Source organism: Doryrhamphus excisus, linkage group LG11 (genome assembly GCF_037039965.1).
Source record: "Doryrhamphus excisus strain RoL-2023G ecotype Guam linkage group LG11, RoL_Dexc_Guam_v1.1, whole genome shotgun sequence".
In the NCBI taxonomy this organism is placed as follows: Eukaryota; Metazoa; Chordata; class Actinopteri; order Syngnathiformes; family Syngnathidae; genus Doryrhamphus; species Doryrhamphus excisus.
The window spans coordinates 13,955,258-13,975,280 of NC_136367.1; the positions used below are offsets into that span (position 1 = coordinate 13,955,258).

At 40.5% G+C, this 20,023-nt stretch overlaps 1 protein-coding gene across 1 annotated transcript; it reads left to right on the top strand.

The window, feature by feature from the left end:
* Positions 1-4,721: 4,721 nt before the first annotated feature.
* On the top strand, positions 4,722-19,922 carry cacnb2b (calcium channel, voltage-dependent, beta 2b). Its single transcript, XM_058075463.2, has 14 exons — positions 4,722-5,068; positions 10,808-10,873; positions 11,199-11,321; positions 11,407-11,546; positions 12,642-12,703; positions 12,810-12,835; positions 13,003-13,083; positions 13,429-13,487; positions 13,580-13,689; positions 13,793-13,801; positions 15,171-15,322; positions 15,526-15,621; positions 16,596-16,769; positions 18,719-19,922. Exons 1-14 carry the CDS (start codon positions 5,051-5,053, stop codon positions 19,283-19,285), a joined length of 1,683 nt encoding a protein of 560 aa, XP_057931446.2. The 5' UTR covers positions 4,722-5,050; the 3' UTR covers positions 19,286-19,922.
* Positions 19,923-20,023: the final 101 nt, after the last annotated feature.

Consider the following 20,023-nt stretch of genomic DNA (forward strand, 5'->3'; position numbering starts at 1 on the left):
ATGAGGAAAGATTGTGTCAGTTTAGTAGCATAAAATTGACAAAAATGAGAATAAAGCGAATATGGGAATAATGTCAAAATTACAGGAAGAAATGGTTGGAAATTTGAAAATACACAGCAGAAATGAAAATAAAATAATTTAATTTAATTTAATTTTAAAAGTAGGCTTTATTCCTATAATATTGTAACTTTTTCCCAGCCTGAATTACCAAAATTTACTACTTTATTTGGTTTGTGTCTCATCATATTTTACGCCTTAAAAAAACAATTAAAAAAAATTTAAACTGTATGCTACTACTAGTATTTTCTTCTCATAATATTATGTTTATTATGAGGTATTTTAATATTTTGACTTTATTCTTGTATAATGACAGCTGGTTTTTCCAATTGTGAATCTTTATTCTTGTAAATGTTTTTTATGACATTATTCACATCATATTTTCACTTCATTCTCGTAAATGTATAACTTTTTAAAATAAAAGTGTTTGTCTAATTTTTTTTTTGTAAATATTACAACTTAAAAAAAACATAATTTTTCTTGAATATTTCAGCTGCTGCTAAACCAATGTCATTGTCATAGCCCCCGGGCTGCACATTGGCCACCCCTGGCGTAACATCATTTCTATTAATATTTACCTGTCAATCATCACCGCTGACAAGATCCTCGCTTTGACCCATGACTTGTTGAATCGCAGGTACAAGTCAACTCGGGCGTGAGATTCGAATAAATGGTTGGAAAATTGAAAATGAAATGAAAATGAAATGAAAAAAAAACCCAAACAGGTGTAATTTTACAAGAATAAAGTCAAAATATGACGAGAAAAAAGTCACAATTCTTATTTTTTCTTGTTAGAATAAACTCAATATGACTTTACAGCCTTTCAATTTTCAGTATGTGGCTCTCGCTGCACAAAGTTTGGACTCCTGCTCTAGACTGTGGAAGCACTAAAACACATAGAGGCCTGAAGGATGAACTGCTCATTTCATTGCAGACCTACCAACATGTACACATTTATAGTACTCAACATGGAATTTGACTCTTGAATGCTTTTCATTTTGTTGCATTTTTCTGGTTTCAGTTTCAAGTTCAGGCTATACAGAATAGATACACTAATAAGTATTATAACTTTCTCTAGTTTTCAAATTTCAAATTCTGTCCCTTGTGGGGGGGCGTGGCAGGAAACAACAGAGAAGCACTGGGCTAATGGATTGACCTTGTGACAGATTATTCCTCTTTACATAATTTCTGGCTATTGTGTAGCTGTAGTAAATATATTATAGTGCTTTTTTTTTTAGTTGTTGTGAGCCTGAATTCTGCCCAGCAACATGGAAAACCGCTAGCGGACGTTTGGATTTGGTTAAAATCTCATTATAGGACAGGTGTCCTCTCGGAAAGGACAGTCCCGCTCTTCCACCTGTTTCTCCATGTCCTGCTGGCATCATTATGCAACGGTCTGTGAGGGCCAGCGCCGCTGCGGCAGTTCTGACAACGTAGGATTCCTATACTACAGATTACACTTGAAGTATCGGCAGATTAGTGTGCAGGATGTGGGCCCACCTCAGAGGCCATTTTAGGAAAGGAGATTATAGCATAAAATGCAAAAAGTAGAGTGGGACCTGTGGAGAGAAAAAGGTCACTCACTGACGCTCTAGCTCTCCTCCCACGTCCATCCCAAGGTGACTTTCCTCCCAAATGTTACTTTTGCCAGGCCTGTACTCAGGAGTTCCATGGGGGGGGCGCATAAGCCAGATGTTTGGTGGCTATTGAAATAGCATTTATGAGTCTGAAGAGAGGAGATGTTGTATTTCGTGACGTGGGTAGATGCAAAAGTGGTTGCTTGCTTTAATTGCTGGACATTAAAGGGGACCTATGATGCTTTTTTCCACTTTTCTGACCTATAAATGTAATTAGAATCTTGTATTCTGGTGTTAAACTATGCCAAAGTTTCAGATAATGAGGTTTGCGTATTTGGAAGTAAACCCTGAAAAAAGTTTGTGATGGCTCAAAATACTCGATTTCAGAAGGCGTGGTAAAACTGGCCATTTGTGATGTCACAGAGGGGCAGACTTCCTTATATAGGCGTGGCTGCAAGCCAGAAAAGCCTCTGCTCCTCTGTTTACTTGCTAGCAATGGCTCGTACTGGAAAGTCACATTTAATTTTTCAGTGGCATTTCACACCGGACTGTTTAGTAAACAAACCAGTATGCAGCTGGACTAGCCGACAAACTTGCAGAAGTCCGATGCCTTTCCAACGTTACTTGGCCATGTGGAAGCAAAAGCACTTGCATACTGGTAGCGGGTTTGCTAATAGCCTTTTCCCATCAAAATTAGTGGCCACATTACTACTGATGCTGTAGAAAACGCTAAAATGCTAAAGCTACTTACCATTCAAGTAACCTATTTTTGTGAGATAAATTGCTGTTTATTATCAACTCCTATATATCGTTTGCAAATGTTATGCACTTTTGAGTGTTACCAAGTGTGACCAACCACAGCAGAGTGAAAAGCAAGATATCCAAAGTAATACGGCTGAATAGGTGCAGATTCTGGAAGAACGAGAAAGCTTTGTGTGCTGGTTATTGTGTGTAGGTGCCAGGAGTCCACAACTCAACACAAAGGAGCAGAAAATTAGCAAAATAGGTCCCCTTTAAATAAGCATTTAGGAGGAGGAAGAGGAGGAGGCCTGAGTAGGCTATGAGCCATGTGTCCTCCAGCCCCCCCCCCTCCCCCCATACAAGTGTATAAAGAAGTTACCTGCTATATATTATATAGTTGATTAATCTGAAGCTTGGGCAACATCAATATCAGCCAAACATTAACATAATCCAAAATAATAAAACATTCATTCTGTCTGTGGCTAATTAATTTTTATTCGGGCCAGATGTGCTTTCTGGCTGCTTAGAGCGAGAGAGCGAGAAAGAGAGAGAGAGAGAGAGAGGTTAGAGGAGTCAAGTGTGCCTACAACTGTGCGTGTCATACATCGATGCCAAGCTGTCTCATCCACACTCATGCACGCACACACACACACACACACTACACAGACTTGTAAGAGGCTTAGGGACAGATGTTTATTTATGTTTAACAACACATGCATAGGAACACACGTGCTTAACAAGATCATGTGATCGCATGGCGAAGGGAACTCCCATATTGCTACATTGCCACCAAACCAGCGTGACACTAAAGTATAGTGTTACAGTGCATCCGGAAAGTATTCACAGCGTTTCACGTTTTCTACATTTTGTCATGTTACAGCCTCATTCCAAACTGAATTAAATTAATCTCTTACCTCAAAATTCTACACAAAATACTCCATTATGACAATGTGAAAAAAGTGCAAAGAAGAATGGGCAAAACTGCCTAAAGATAGGTGTGCTAAACTTGTGGGATCATATTCAAAAAGACTTGAGGCTGTAATTGCTGCCAAAGGTGGATCAACAAAGTATTAAGCAAAGGCTGTGAATATTTATGTAAATGTGATTTTTTTGTTTTCTATTTTTAATAAATTCAAAACATGTCAAAAAAAACTTTTTTCACATTGTCATAATGGAGTATTTTGTGTAGAATTTTGAGGTAAGAGATTAATTTAATTCAGTTTGGAATGAGGCTGTAACATGACAAAATGTAGAAAAAGTGAAGCGCTGTGAATACTTTCCGGATGCACTGTATATACACCCGAATACAGCTGGGATAGGCTCCAGCATGCCTGTGACCCTTGAGAATAAGCGCTAGAAAATGAATGAATGAATGAATGAATGAATGAATGAATGAACTTTTTATGCAGAGGCTGCACAGCGGTCGAGTGGTTAGCGCGCAACAGCTAGGAGACCAGGGTTCAATTCCACCCTCAGCCATCTCTGTGTGCATGTTCTCCTTGTGCATGCGTGGGTTTTCTCCGGGTACTCCGGTTTCCTCCCACATTCCAAAAACATGCTAGGTTAATTGGCCACTCCAAATTGTCCATAGGTATGAATGTGAGTGTGAATGGTTGTTTGTCTATATGTGCCCTGTGATTGGCTGGCCACCAGTCCAGGGTGTACCCTACCTCTCGCCCGAAGACAGCTGGGATAGGCTCCAGCACCCCCGCGACCCTCGTGAGGAAAAAGTGGTAGAAAATGAATGAATGAACTTTTTATGCAGAGGCTGCACGGCGGTCGAGTGGTTAGCGCACAAACCTCACAGCTACCAGACCAGGGTTCAATTCCACCCTCGGCCATCTCTGTGTGCATGTTCTCCCCGTGCATGCGTGGGTTTTCTCCGGGTACTCCGGTTTCCTCCCACATTCCAAAAACATGCTAGGTTAATTAGCGACTCCAAATTGTCCATAGGTATGAATGTGAGTGTGAATGGTTGTTTGTCTATATGTGCCCTGTGATTGGCTGGGATAGGCTCCAGCACCCCTACGACACTCGTGAGGATAAGCGGTAGAAAATGAATGAATGAATGAATCAAAGTTAACCCAGTTAGGTGATTTTTGCAATAAAGTTATGAGTGAGGATCAAATAGGAATTGTATCCTTTTTAATTTCATTGCCCCACTCTAGTCTTTAGTCTGGCACTTCCCCGAACACGGCTGTCATCGCGTTGCAGCCAAAACACACACATGAACACACACACATGCGCACGCAGTGAGCGAACCAAGGCCGGCCAACACAGCGCGCATGCACAGGCAGGCTTATTTTACCGGCGTGCACTGCGCGATATTGCTCAGTGCTGCTCAGAGGTCAGTATGCGTGCAACAGATGCGCACCGGGGAATAAGCCGTTAATACCCGGAGGACTCAGAGACTCATTAAGAGAAAACCCTCCACCGCATGTAGAATAACCTCTTTTTTTTTTTTTTTAAGAATTTTTAGATTTTTTTTAAATTGTGCACTTTTGAAACACTTGGACACGCATCACTGTGGACTCTTTGCGGAGGTTTCCTGGACATATCCAAACATGGTGGTCCATGGTGTGTCACCCAAACGCAGGTGCCACAGCAGCAGGTGAAGCTTAAGCTCAGCCGCCTGGACACGCGTGGAATGAAAGCGTGGATTTGTCCTAGGGAGCATGCCGCCCAAGAAAAAGGTAAAAACATTCCATGTCATTTTTATTTCCTGTGTGTGCGGGACAGGACGTGTCACAGGACGCACCATCTGTTGCATTGGGCATTAATCCCTGTGTGGGCTTTCCACTTGACTTAACCTGTAGTCTCCGTGCGTGGGTTCATATAGGCCTATCACTCTCGTGAGGATGCAGCATAGGTTACATAATCTCAAGTCTTGGAGTCTTTACTGTAGTCGATTACATGATGGAAGATCCCAAGAGTTGCTGGTTCTCATGTCGTCCATTTGCTTAATCACAGTTGGACACATTGTGCAATCACTTTGTCATGCTTTTGAAATGTTAATGCTTGATATATATTTGTCAAAAAAGATTTTTCATATGTGGAGACTTCAATATTGATCTTCAGATTCAGAAAATTTGATTTATTCACAAGGAGCAATTTGTTTGAATCCACATAACTAGTCATGATGTGCTATATATATCACTATATTGACAGTTACTATGGTACCCATTATGTCATTGGATGGTCATATCACCTTGTACTTAGGTACGTGACAAAAAAAAAATTAATTGATAATGGGTTGATAATTATAGATAATCCTTGAACCTAAATAAAACTAAAATAATTCTATGTAGTAATCGCAGAAAAGATATGTATGAGCAAATACAAATGGATGGTGTAGACATTGAAAGGGTGAATGAAAATATATTTCCTGATTACGGAGTCGCCACAGCGGATCTTTTTGATCCGCATACTGATTTTCGGCTTGAGGTGGGGAGAAATATTTCAATATTGAACTAAGCAAAATTTGTTCTCAATCAAACAATCACTCCACACTCTTTATTGTTCTCTGGTTCTATAACTATAAAAGCGATCTTCATTGGCTAAATGTATGATTTATACATTTTCAAGCTGCTAAAAATAACCTATTACCCAAAAATGTCATAGTTTATTTACTGTATTTTCTGGACTATAAGTCCCTATAACCCCCCAAAATGCATAATTAGGTAGAAAAAAAACACTGGAGTATAAGTCGCATTTTTAGCGGGTAAATTATTTTACAAACTACTTGACCAAAACAGACATTATGTCATCGTGGAAGGCAAGTTCTAACAAAAGAATAGAGAACAGGCTGAATAGGTGTAAGATATGCTAACACAATAAGTCGCTCTGGAGTATAAGTCGCAGGAACAGCCAACCTATGAAAAAGAGTGCGAATTATAGTCTGGAAAATATCTTCTTATATATATTATATTTGGTTATATGGCTGCAAAGAGTCATTACAATACTTTGATGAGACATTAGCCACAGTGAGATCATGCTGAAAAAAAAACAAGGAGCTGCAAGAATGGCGGTCTATATTCATATCTTCCGTAGGAGCCTATCCCAGCTTTCTTTGGGCGAGAGGTACCTCCTGGACTGGTTGGCAGCCATATTGAATCCTTAATATTGAATCCTTGAAAGGGACTGTTTGCAAACCGACGCCTCTCCTTATGGCGTACTCTTCTCCAGCAGATATCTCCAGCTGTGTGTTGGCGCGTTAGGTCACCACTTATATTAATAATGATTTGGTAATGGTAATGGTTTAATTTCATTTGAACATGCATCAGATTACAATTGAGTGCATCCCATAATCAGTTCCCAGTTCCACATGTCCAAAAGGAGTAGGAAGAAGCAAAGCTTATTAAATCCTACCCCTCCATCTGGTACTTTTACAATCAGTAACTGTTACATTTGTTCACTTCCTGCTTTCCTAATATAGTTTAAGTTGTTTTTTTTGGTCACGTACCAAAGTACGAGGTGATATGACCATAGAATGGCATAATAGTAGTACTAGTACTAGTAATAGTAATAGTAACTAGTAACTGTCAATATAGTGATATATATAGCACATCATGACTGGTTCAAGACTCTTGGTAATGGTAATGGTTTAATTTCATTTTAACATGCATCAAATTACAATTGAATGCATCACATAATCAGTTCACAGTTCCACATGTCCAAAAGGAGTAGGAAGAAGCAAAGCTTATTAAATCCTACCCCTCCATCTGGTACTTTTACAATCACTAACTGTTACATTTGTTCACTTCCTGCTTTCCATATGGATTGGATTGCATGAGAAGGTGAAAAGGAAAACCATATTGGTCATTTATTAACTGTATGTACTTTACGAGGCAATTTAATCCGATTCTCCTTTTTTCCTGGCATTGATATCCAATATCAATATTGGATCAGAAAACCCCTTTTTGGAATGATGCACGTAATGGTAGCTTCTTGTTTCGCCTCAAATCATACATGTGTCCCTTTTATACTGTACAACACAGCAGGAATAGAACCAATGTTGTAACAGCGGCAAGGGTCAACTTGGTCAGCCACCATCAACAGCATTGATGAGTTCAATGTAAACAGTACAAGTGGAACACAGCATAAGTCTCACGCCAATACCCGAGTAGCTTAATCAACATTTTAAAGCGTATGCAGAGGTAGATAAATCTGCTGGATGCTGACCACTCAAAAAAAGACCGGCACCGTAATAGGAAGTAGGAAGTAGGAAGACAAAGACTTTGCCAGTTGGGGCGGTTTGTGCTGCTGACCCATTGCTTAGGACCTAAGCCTGTTAGTACCTTTCCATTCAGTACCTCCTCTCGTTCCAGCCAGGAAATGGAGCAACAAGGTACTTTGAGCTGTCTGGGAAGTGACAGAAGTAGAAGTGACAGCATATGTGCGATACGGTCAGGGCATATAACTCATTATAGACTAGAAATGAAATATCTCAATTTCACATGCCAAGCCAGTCAGAGTTCAAGATAATATTCATGCCGCTATTGTCTTATCTGATGATGGCTATGGAGTCCTCGCTGCGCTGTCGTCTCTCTCTCTCTCTCTCTCTCTCCCTCCCTTTAAATCCCGGATTGACTGACGCATGCTATCTTAATCTTCTTACTCAGAGACAATCATGACCCAGTGAAGTGACAGAGGTGGTTCATCACATTGATTTCCTTTCCCTTAAAATGTGTCTATTTATTATACACATTGACGATCATTCATGTCATTCATTCAATGTCCAGTATAACTGGGTATTAAAGTGTTGGGAGAGCCGTGCCAAAGTTTAAAAGTGAGCTAATGGTAACAAATTAGAATGTTGGAGGAACACGGGCGACTCATTCAAGTCAGCGAGCCACAGTATTTGGAGGTTCGATATTTGTCACAATTATTTATTCATTCATTTTCTACCGCTTTTTCCTCACAAGGGTCGCGGGGGGTGCTGGAGCCTTTCCCAGCTGTTTTTGAGCGAGAGGCGAGGTACACCCTGGACTGGTCGCCAGCCAATCACAGGGCACATATAGACAAACAACCATTCACACTCACATTCATACCTATGGACAATTTGGAGTCGCCAATTAACCTAGCATGTTTTTGGAATGTGGGAGGAAACCGGAGTACCCGGAGAAAAGCCACGCATGCACGGGGAGAACATGCAAACTCCACACAGAGATGGCCGAGGGTGGAATTGAACCCTGGTCTCCTAGCTGTGAGGTCTGCGCGCTAACCACTCGACCGCCGTGCCGTACCGTCACAATTACGGTTTATAAATTCAAAAACATGGCAGAGTGCCTTTTTGAAGCGTGACACATCGATATCCCATTTATGAATCGTATTAATTTGTGGTGCCAATTTCTGATACTACACCCGAAGGTTAGTAGGAAGCTTAGGAAGTGTAAACATAATCCACTGTAAAGCATCCTTCTTCAATACTTCTAATCTCTTATCACGGCTCAGGAATCACTTGGAGTGACTTGCATTATACCACAAAATAATGACAAGAAGAGATATCTATATTAATAATATTCATATTGATTGAATAAGTCTGATACGGAATGCCCAGCTTTCCAAATTGTTGATAGTAGGACATGTTATAATAGGGACTCTTTTGTTTAAATATCACACTTTTTCGATAACTAGTATTGTATTTTACAGTATTTCTCATATTGCACGGTGTTTATTTGTGAAATGTGTCCAGTGGCATCACAGTAAAAGAAACATAAACGACCAATGACATTAGTTTAAGAGCAGTGCTGCTACCAATATCAGTTTTAGTTGATATCTGCATCAGTAAGGAAGTGCTGAGCCAATATGGAGGAGCTGTAATCATTCCAGTAGGTTTATCCTGTGGGTGTCCAAAGTGCAGCCTTGTGGTTTGCGGTAGGAAACAGTAAAATTAAAACATTTTACAAAAATAATGTGAAAATATATGTAAAAAATCCAACGAAAAAAGCATTATGAGAAAAGATTATGAGGAAGGATAATGTCATTTTAGTAGCATAATTAAGTCATAATATGAAAAACAAAGTGGAAGAAAAAGTAAAAATGTTCCAAAAATAAAGTCAAAATATTGTTGGAAGAAAGTCATAATTACAGGATGGAAGTTGAAATAGTTGGAACATGAGCTATTGAAAAAAAAGCTGCCATTTTATAAGAATAAAATTTTAAAAAGCGTATTTTTATGACAAAAAAGACGCAATTTTATGAGAATAAAATATGAGGGAGAAAAACTTCATTTTAGTAGCATAGAGCGGTAACTAATTTATTTTATGAATTACATAAAGGTTTTTAAAGGAGATTTATTATGCTCATTTTTTGTCCCTTTGTATTGATTGTGGACTCCTATAGAGCAGGTACACACAATAACCAACACAGAAAGCTGTATAGATCTTCCAGAATCTGCACCTATTCCAGCTATATTTCCTTTGCTTTCCAAAACACGCCCACTCCGCTGTGATTGGTCACTTCATTTTAGTAGCATAGAGTGGTAACTAATTTATTTTATTAAATACGTAAAGGTTTTTAGCGTCATTAAAGGAGATCTATTATGCTCATTTTTTGTCCCTTTGTATTGAGTTGTGGACTCCTATAGAGCAGCTACACACAATAACCAGCACAGAAAGCTGTATAGATCTTCCAGAATCTGCACCTATTCCGGCTGTATTTCCTTGGCTTTCCAAAACACGCCCACTCTGCTGTGAGTGGTCACACTTCGTGCTAACATGGTGAAATCTTCACAGTGCAGCAGAGTGGGAGGGAGCAGGTCTACAGCTTGTATCCGGTAACGCCCATATAAGGAAGCCTGGCGCACCGTGATGTCACAGGGAGCCGGTGTTAGAAAAAACTTTCAGAGCCATCCCAAACATCTCATTATCTCATTATCTGAAACTTGTTGAACACCGTAATACAACATTAATTTATTCATTGTTGAGTCGATGCGACACAAGATGGCTGACGTAGCTGGGGGGGAAGTTCCAATCCGTGAACTTGTACACTGAGTGTGGATCTGTCAGGCCTACTGACAGATGTCCTTCCTTGGCTCCACCAATCAATGACCAAACATTACATAATATTAATAACACCAGTACACAACAATGGCCTCTAATCTGAGACCTTCAATACCTTCTGCAGTCGTATTTTGTACTTCTACAAAGGTCACTATGTGATAATCAACAAATGAACAATCGCAGTCAGAAGACATCTCTAAAAGTCATCAGGCAGCTCTGCATTCATGAATAATTCACAGATCGAGGTGTGTGTGTGTGTGTGTTATTGGGTGGGTGACATTGGTATACTGCGGGAATGCTGTGTTGACCAGATGTCTACGCCAGCCTTAAGTAAACAGCCGGGCCCTGAAGGTACCTTGTTTAAGGGGGGTACTTTTTGACTTTGCTCGGTGTTACATAATACATGCGGTCTTTCTCATCCTCCATCAGGGAGAGCGTCAGGACTCCGATGCTGTTGAGGAAAGGAACGCCCAGGTTCAGTTGGAGAAAGCAAAGGTATTTCTTTCACAATAACTAATCAGCTGACTTCAACGTCACTGGTGGTATAGTGGTTAGGACTCACCTCTGTGGCCCCGGGCTTGATTCCCTGAACTTGAAAAGTGAATAGTTTTAAATAAGTAAAAATAAGAATAGACTAGAATAGAATTGCATTATAATTTGTACCAGGAATTTGAAAGACACACAAGCGTTTAGCATCACAGCTGTCATAAGAACTGTAAGAATGGTTATTGTTTTTGTCATGTGATGCCTATTTTTAACAAATAAGCCAAATTCGGTTTGTGTTACTAATATTAGTCCACTGTGGTTGTCGTGTCCCCAGTACAAGGCCGTGGCCTTTGCTGTACGCTGCAACTTCTCCTACACGCCGGCCGATGACGACAACGTACCAGTGCCTGGCCAGGCGGTCACCTTTGAGGCCCGAGACTTCCTCCATGTCAAAGAGGTCTTCAAACACCACAACATTCAGTGTGTGAATAGATCCACATATTCAAGCTTACATGTCGTCTTTTGTCCTCTGGCGATCCTAGAAATTCAACAATGAATGGTGGATTGGCCGGCCAGTGAAGGAGGATGGGGTGGTGGGCTTCATCCCCAGTCCAGTCAACCTGGAGACCATCCTGATCCGACGAGAAGTCCAGGCCAGGAAGGCTGCCAAGGCCTTAGCCAAGTATGTTGCAAGCTGCTTCATTTACCTCTGCTTGCACTTTAAAATGTCGGCTTGCACTTTAAAGTCAGCTACCACAACAATCATTCATTCATTTTCTAGCGCTTATCCTCACAAGGGTCGTGGAGGGTGCTCTCTTTAGGCGAGAGGCGGGGTACACCCTGGACTGGTGGCCAGCCAATTACAGGGCACATATAGACAAACAACCATTCACACTCACGTTCATACCAATCTGGAGTTGCTAATTAACCTAGCATGTTTTTGGAATGTGGGAGGAAACCGGGGTACCCGGAGAAAACCCACGCATGCACAGGGAGAACATGCAAACTCCACACAGAAATGGCCGAGTGTGGAATTGAACTCGGGTCTCCTAGCTGTGTGGCCAGCACACTAACCACTCGATCACCGTGCAGTCCTACCCCAACATTGGTATTAATATTATTACCAATGTAAAAAGGTCAATACTTAGGCTTCAGTTAGTTTTATGTCCATCACTTTATGCCAGCCTGGCCAGCAAGGCAGTCGGGCCCAGGCATACCACAGAGAGAGCAAGATGTTGGCGAAAAAAGCATTATGAGAAAAGATTATTTGGAAGGATAATGTCATTTTAGTAGCATAATGAAGTCATAATATGAAAAACAAAATGACAGAATAACGGAAAAAAAGTTGGAAGAAAAGGTAACAATGTTCCAAAAATAAAGTCAAAATATTATTGGAAGAATGTCATAATTACAGGATGGAAGTTGAAGTATTTGGCACATGAGCTTTTGAAAAAAAAGCTGCCATTTTATAAGTCAAACTATTTAAAAAAAAAAAGCGTATTTTTATGACAAAAAAGAAGCAAATTTTCCGAGAATAAAATAAGGAAGAAATAGCAGTGCTGTTTGGTTATATTCCTCCCACATTCCAAATCATCCATGTTAGCTTCATTTTATCTGTGTGTATGTAGTCCCCAAAATATCTATAAACTCGTTTTTGATGGTAAAGTGACACCATACTCGTACGCAACCCGAGGACCGCCTGTGTACCACGTCAAATGGACACATCGAGGGTAACGTTCCGTCTCTGATCAGTCTTTCCTTTTGTCCCGTTTTCCAGCAAAGCAGCATCACAAGTGGCTCAAGATATGAACTCCAAAAAGTACACACCTCCTTCACAAGGTCAGAGCGGGGGAGGGGGGGGGGGACACCAAACGGCACGTTCAAACAGTATGTTGGTGATGTCACAGTAGCTAACGTAGGGTGTGTCTACTGTCTCCTGAAACAGCCAACCAGCAGGTGAAAAAGAAGCCGGTAAGCAACTGAATAAAATATTATTTACTCCTAACATATAATATATATTGTATTCAACTTAAAAATATACTAGTTCTCTTTGACCAAATATTCAGTAGCGACAGAACCAATGTTGTAACGGTGGTTGTGCTCATGCAATTGAAAATGTGTCTTCTTTGTTGGTATAGGGCGAACAGGTCTCCATGTATGATGTCGTACCTACCATGCGTCCTGTGGTTCTCATGGGACCATCGTTGAAGGGCTTGGAGGTGAGCCGTGGCCTCTTTAATCCCAAGATTCTCTTACTGGTTTTTAAATGTCTTCTTATTTATCTGATCTGCTTTTACCGGCACGGTTTGTGGTTGTGTGTGTGGGTGTGTGTGTGTGTGTGTGTCTAGTATGGAGGGTGGGAGGGAGGGGCTTTCTTTGTAATTGTTTTTCCTTTTAATTGTGGTAATTTGTTTTATTCTGTAAAGCACTTTGTGTTGCATGTCTTTGCAGGAAAAGTGCTCTACAAATAAAGTTGATTTGATTTGAATTTCAATGGATTTCAAGAAAATCCAAACTAAAGTAAATAATTATATTGTGTTGCATGAAACAATGTTCAATTTCAGGTTACAGACATGATGCAGAAAGCACTGTTTGACTTTTTGAAGCATCGATTTGAAGGCAGGTCAGTTCTCAGTCGAAGTTGTTTGTTGGTAGCATTCATGCTGGGTTTTATGATCAAGGGTAATGTCATTTTTGCTTGGTCTCATCTGACAGGATCACCATCACACGGGTCACAGCAGACATCTCTCTGGCCAAGCGCTCCATACTCAACAACCCTGCGAAAAAAGCCTTAATCGACCGTTCCAACACCCGCTCCAATTTAGGTACCGTTCATACAGGCTGATTTAAAAACTCATGAATTATACACTCACTTTTTAATTTGCTCTTTTTACATTTGGACTCTCTGGTTGCTCTTTCACCCCCAAGATACCGCTGGTACGTATAACTTTTATATGTAAGAAAACTGTATGTATGCTAGAGATGCTCCAATTCCAATACTGATCATCCATGAGCCCATACTGATCTAATTGATTAGCTTGTAATGGCTGCTGTTGGCCAGGGGCGCCATTAGACAATTCCAAGGGTCTCCGGTTAATAGGTAATTATTTTTAAAAAATTGGGGTAGATTGTCTTATTTTTGCAATTTATGTGTGTACTATTTCAAACAACCTGAATTTAATTGGCGGAATGTTATGGAGGAATATGAATCGATTGTTTAATCAATTATTTTTTAGCTCCTGAGAATATACTACCATCAAAGGTTCTCCTATTTGGCGTCCACAGAGCAGGAATGCTGGTGGATCACAAGCACGGTGCCTGGATTAGCCTGCTGCTGTGTTTAATGTAACTGTCAGGAACAGATCTCTCATAGATTAACTTGTGATGGCTGCTGTTGGCCAGGGGCGTCATTAGACAATTCCAAGGGTCTCCGGTTAATAGGTAATTATTTTTAAAAAATTGGGGTGGATTGTTTTATTTTTGCAATTTATGTGTGTACTATTTGAAACAACCTGAATTTAATTGGAGGAATGTTATGGAGGAATACAAATAGATTGTTTAATAAATTATTTTTTAGCTCCTGAGAAGATACCATCAAAGGTTCTCCTATTTGGCGTCCACAGAGCAGGAATGCTGGTGGATCACACGCACAGTGCCTGCATTAGCCTGCTGCTGTGTTTAATGTAACTGTCAGGAACAGAGGTGGCCTACACGGTGACACGCATTGTGTTGTCTGATGCGCAGTCCAGTGGGCTCTACGCATTTATTTGATTGGTTAAGATTACACTTGGCTGTGTTAAACTATGAAACGTCTCTCCTCCCTTTTTGCCACTTGCGCCGCTGCGCCAGACTGCGCCAGACTGCGCCAGACTGCCGCGTTTGCGGGTCACAGGCACAGCGCTGGACAGGTGCACCGCGCCTGGTCTACAAAAATAGAACCCAAAGTGTTCAATTCCACCCTCGGCCATCTCTGTGTGGAGTTTGCATGCCTGGGTTTTCTCTGGGTACTCCGGTTTCCTCCCACATTCCAAAAACATGCTAGGTTAATTGGCCACTCCAAATTGTCCATAGGTATGAATGTGAGTGTGAATGGTTGTTTGTCTATATGTGTCCTGTGATTGGCTGGCCACCAGTACAGGGTGTACCCCGCCTCTTGCTCGAAGACAACACCCCCCCGCAGTAGAAAATGACTGAATGAATGAACAAAACCACACACAATAGTGTTTGGTAGACGACATAATGGAGTACTATTAGAAAGGTCAAAAAGCATACATGACCTTTGAGGTGTGTGTTTCTGCTGTTGCAGCCCAGATCCAGGGTGAAGTGGAGCGCATATTTGAACTTGCACGCAGCTTGCAGTTGGTTGTTCTGGATGCAGACACCGTCAACCACCCTATACAGGTTTCCAAGACCTCCCTGGCTCCAATCCTTGTTTATGTCAAGATATCGTCTCCAAAGGTAAGTTTCACCTGGGCCAAACTGTGATGAGATGTTTGGTGTACTTACCAGTAAAAGGCTTACAAACTACTGATGGCAAGTTTTAGAACATATCAAACTGGACCAGAAGGCACTGCAGAATACTACGGTAGCCATTTTGGTTCAGTAATGTATATTTACAGAAATGTACATGATCCCCCTCCCAATCATTCATTTATCCACAGGTTTTGACCAGGCTTATCAAGACCAGAGGAAAGTCTCAGACCAAACATCTCAACGTTCAGCTGGTGGCAGCAGACAAGCTGGCCCAGTGTCCGCCGGTGAGGACCTCCTAGTGGCCAAATAGGGGCATGGCTCAAGCTGGAAGTTCCTAGAGTTGGGTGAAAGAAATTTAAAAAACGTTTAAAAAGAAGAATAATTGTAGCAATTTACAGAGGCAAGACTACTACATAGCTACACAACGCCAAAATCATCAAATTATCATGGATGGGGATTATGAGATGAAGCAACGTGTGCAAATCCTCACCAAACAAGCCTGTCCTTATGATTAAGGAAGATGCAGTCACCAATGCTATTCTAATTGGGCTATTAATGTAAGACATATAGACATAGGCACGGTGTTTGGATTAGCCTGCTGCTGTGTTTAATGTAACTGTCAGGAACAGAGGTGGCCTACACGGTGACACGCATTGTGTCTCCTGATGCCATGTATATATATATATATATATATATATATATATAGGGTGCATCAAATTTGAATTGGAAATTTTAAATTCATAATATCAATTTGGCTGGCATTCCATTTTTTTCTAATGAACATAAAAATATCTTTTGCAAAGTTTCGAGGAAATCCATTGAGATTTAGGGGTGCCACCTCACACATAAACTTTTGTAAAAATTTCGGAAAATGTGCAATTTCTACTCTAATTGCCAAAAAGTTGACCTAGAAATGTGTTGAGTTACAATGAACGTCTATACAGCATCATTTTCTATAGGGTGAGCTGCAGTCTTTGCTGACCTCAAATCTCCATGGCGACCATTGAACTGTTCACCACTTTATTCCACAAAAACAGATGTATGGTGGCACCCCTAAATAATCATGTATTGGAAAAATATTTTGTATGTGTTGTTTCTACATATATTATATATATTAAAGGAGAAAAAAAAATCCCAACCTACATGCCCCTGTGTGAAAAGTAAAATATGGTGGTGATGTATTCCTGGAGAATAAGGCTATAACATTTTTATATCAATATTTTTACATTTATAATTTTTTTTTTTCCCCTCTCTGAAGGAGATGTTTGACGTCATCCTAGACGAGAACCAACTAACGGATGCCTGTGAACACATCGCAGATTATTTGGAGTCCTACTGGAGAGCCACCCATCCTCCAGAGATGGAGCCTGCCAACGCTCTGGTGGCCCAGCTGGCTGAGAACACTCTGCCCACTGGTCCCACTATCATACCGGTAGGGGGGGCTACGATGCTATGGTCTCATCCCACTCATCCAGTCTGGTCAGAGAGTCTGTGCCATGTTGGGAAAAAGTAAATGGGAAGAAAAAGGGAAGGGAAGCTTTTATTTATTGACTGCAACTTCACCTTTTTGTGCTTAGTTTTGTTTTGGTGGTTTGCTCTTTTGGTTTCCATTCATTCATTTGTCATTTCATGTCTCTCCATCCGACCCTTCCTCTGGAAAGACGCACAAGTGAAATATGCTGGTGAGTGACAAACCATCAAAGTCCATCATTGCATCATGGCATCCACATGTTTGTCTTTGCACAATGATCATATCCTCTGGCTACCATTCATTGTAATTAACTCTTTTTTAAATTTACAAACTACAACCAAGTACAACTACAAAAAACTACAAACATTTCCTTAGCTTTTAACTTAAAAAGTGATTTTTTTTGTTTTCCTATTTGAAAAAAAACTACAAACATGATTTTTTCACATTTTGCTAATGAAAAAAACCTTGGAAGATTTGGAGATACACATTACAAGAGTTAGTTACCGTATTTTCCGGACTATAAGTCACACTTTTTTTCATAGGTTGGCTGTTCCTGCGACTTATACTCCAGAGCGACTTATAAATGAAAAAAGTGTTTATGTTACATAAACACTGGACACCTTTTCTGTTCATGTTTATTTTTTGTGTAGCTGAATAAGCATTGTGTTAGCATATTTTACACCTATTCAGCCTATTCTCTATTCTTTTATTGTTACAACTTGCCTTCCAAGAGGACGTAATGTCTGTTTTGGTCAAGTAGTTTGGAAAATAAATTACCCGCTAAAAATGTGACTTATACTCCAGTGCGACTTATGTATGTTTTTTTCTACCTAATTATGCATTTTTGGCCTTGTGCGACTTGTACTCCGGAGCGACTTATAGTCCTGAAAATACAGTAATTTTAATGCCATTAATGTATTTATACATTTGTATTTTTATATTTTATATAATGTATTTATACATTTGTATTTTTATATTGGGATATTTTTGTTGAAATAAAACAACACTCACAAAGAACACAGTTAATTACTATTTTAGATGTAAGAGTAGTTGAGGATTTTTTTTTATTTCAAGTATTATCTAAAATAATAATAATAGTAATATACGGGTATTCATGTCGGACACACTATGCCACTATGTCCATAGCACCGTTTTCAGTGGGTCTACCCGAGTTCTTTTAAACGTGGGTAGTCCCGCACAAAACGTGACGCCTGTTACCAGTCTTTGAGTTCAAACACGGCGAGTCAGGGGTCTCCAGATAGTAGCTCATGAGCAACCAGTAGCTCCTAACCATTTTTCAAGTAACCGCCCACAGGCTTTATTCATTTATTATCAACTCTTATACCAACAAAATTAGACAGTGGGTTTCGGCAGTAGTCCAGAAGTCTTCAGGAACGCTTGGGAGTGTGACCAATGAAAGGAAGGTGCCTGGAGGTGGGGCATGGTCGGAATAATTTAAATAAATTCAATATATTAAAAAAAGACCTCGGAAAGCCAAGGAAATACAGCTGGAATAGATGCAGATTCTGAAAGATCTAGAAAGCTTTCTATGTGTAGCTGCTCTATAGGAGTCCACAACTCAATACAGAGATCAGAAAAAGAGCATAAGATCCCAGTATGTATGTATATCAAACAATAAAACATTTTTTAGAGGGCTTTGTAGTTGAAATCTGTAACTTCCAATGATGTGCCTTGTTAGCTAGCTCATATTATTATATATTATTTTTTTTATAGAATGCACAGAAAAGTGAAAGAAAAAATTGTGCCAGATGGGCAAAATTAAAGGTTAAGGTAAGGTTAATCAAGTGTACATGGCTTCAGGTCAAAGGTCGTAATACCAAGTTACAAAGTTTGGGAACCACCAAAGTCAATGATCTTGCTGCTCTTTGTATCTGCTTTGTGTTCCCCAGGACGAGCAGAAGAACAAGAAGCCAACAGCCTCCAAGAGAAAGGGTTCCCACGACAACCCCCCCACGCAGGATACCCCCTCAGCCCAGGAGCAAGGAACCCACAAGGGTCAAAGAGAGGACGAGGATGACGAGCATCTCCCGAGGACGGAAGCGAAGCGAGCCCAGCACTCGCGTCATCACCATCACCATCACCGTCATCACCACCACCACCACAAGATGGAGCCACAGGAAACAGGACACACCCACAGGCTTCCTTACGGGGTCGTCCCTGAGGAGGAGGAGGAGGAGGATGAGGAGGTAGTGGTGGAGGAGGACGTTCGCCATAAACACAGAGATCGCCATCATAACCACCACCATCACCACCACCATCATCATCACCGTGGTAGCAGCCAGCCGCGCGGCGAGGAGGACTACGAGCAGGAGCACAGTGAACACAACCGGCAACACAGGTCTCCGCATCCGGACCAGAACCCCGCCCACACTTACCATCATGGCCACAGCAGAGACAGGGAGAGGACGAAGGTCAGGGAAAGAGACGTGAGGCTGAGGGACTCGCACTTTTACTAGTTTTGGTTCCATCTATGCATAGTATGCATATGTACTGGATGGGCCCTGAACATCACACCAACTACATTATGCTTTTATTTCTTTCAGACTTTTACTTTGAAGTCCACGCATGGTGTCAGTACAGTACCAGGAAACCACGCACATAAAACATGGATTTTGGAACTGTATTGACGCCATATATTGACGCATGTCACATGATTACAGTTCAACATGTCTGAAAATGAGTAGGAAGAAGCAGAGCTTATTTAATTAACCAACTTGTTTGCCAGTTTTTTTTTCACTTCCTGTGTTTAAAAGTCACCATTTTATTTGCAGTCAGGTCAAGTTGTCCGGAATCTCCAAGACTTTGGATTTATTGGCGCGGGAACCACATTTGCTAACTCAGATGTTCATGTACCGTCTTTTTCAGATTTGTAATTGGATTTAGGTCTGGGTTCTAGTTCTTTTTCCTTTCCTTTGTGATTTCCCCCTAAAAATCTCTGAATTATGGGAGTTGGTCTGTTTTTTCCCCCCATAAAACTATTTCCCTCGTTTTTAAAAAGAAAAGTGAAATTTGAAATTTTTCAAAAGGAACACTATAATCATGATTTTCATGAATTTTTTTTTCATTTTTCAGATTAAAAAAATACTGGCAAGATTTGGAGATACACTTTTTCATGTTCATCAAAAATACTTCATGGGGGGGGCAGCGGTAGTTAAAATTAGTTAATTCATGAATTTAATAAAAACCTATTTAGT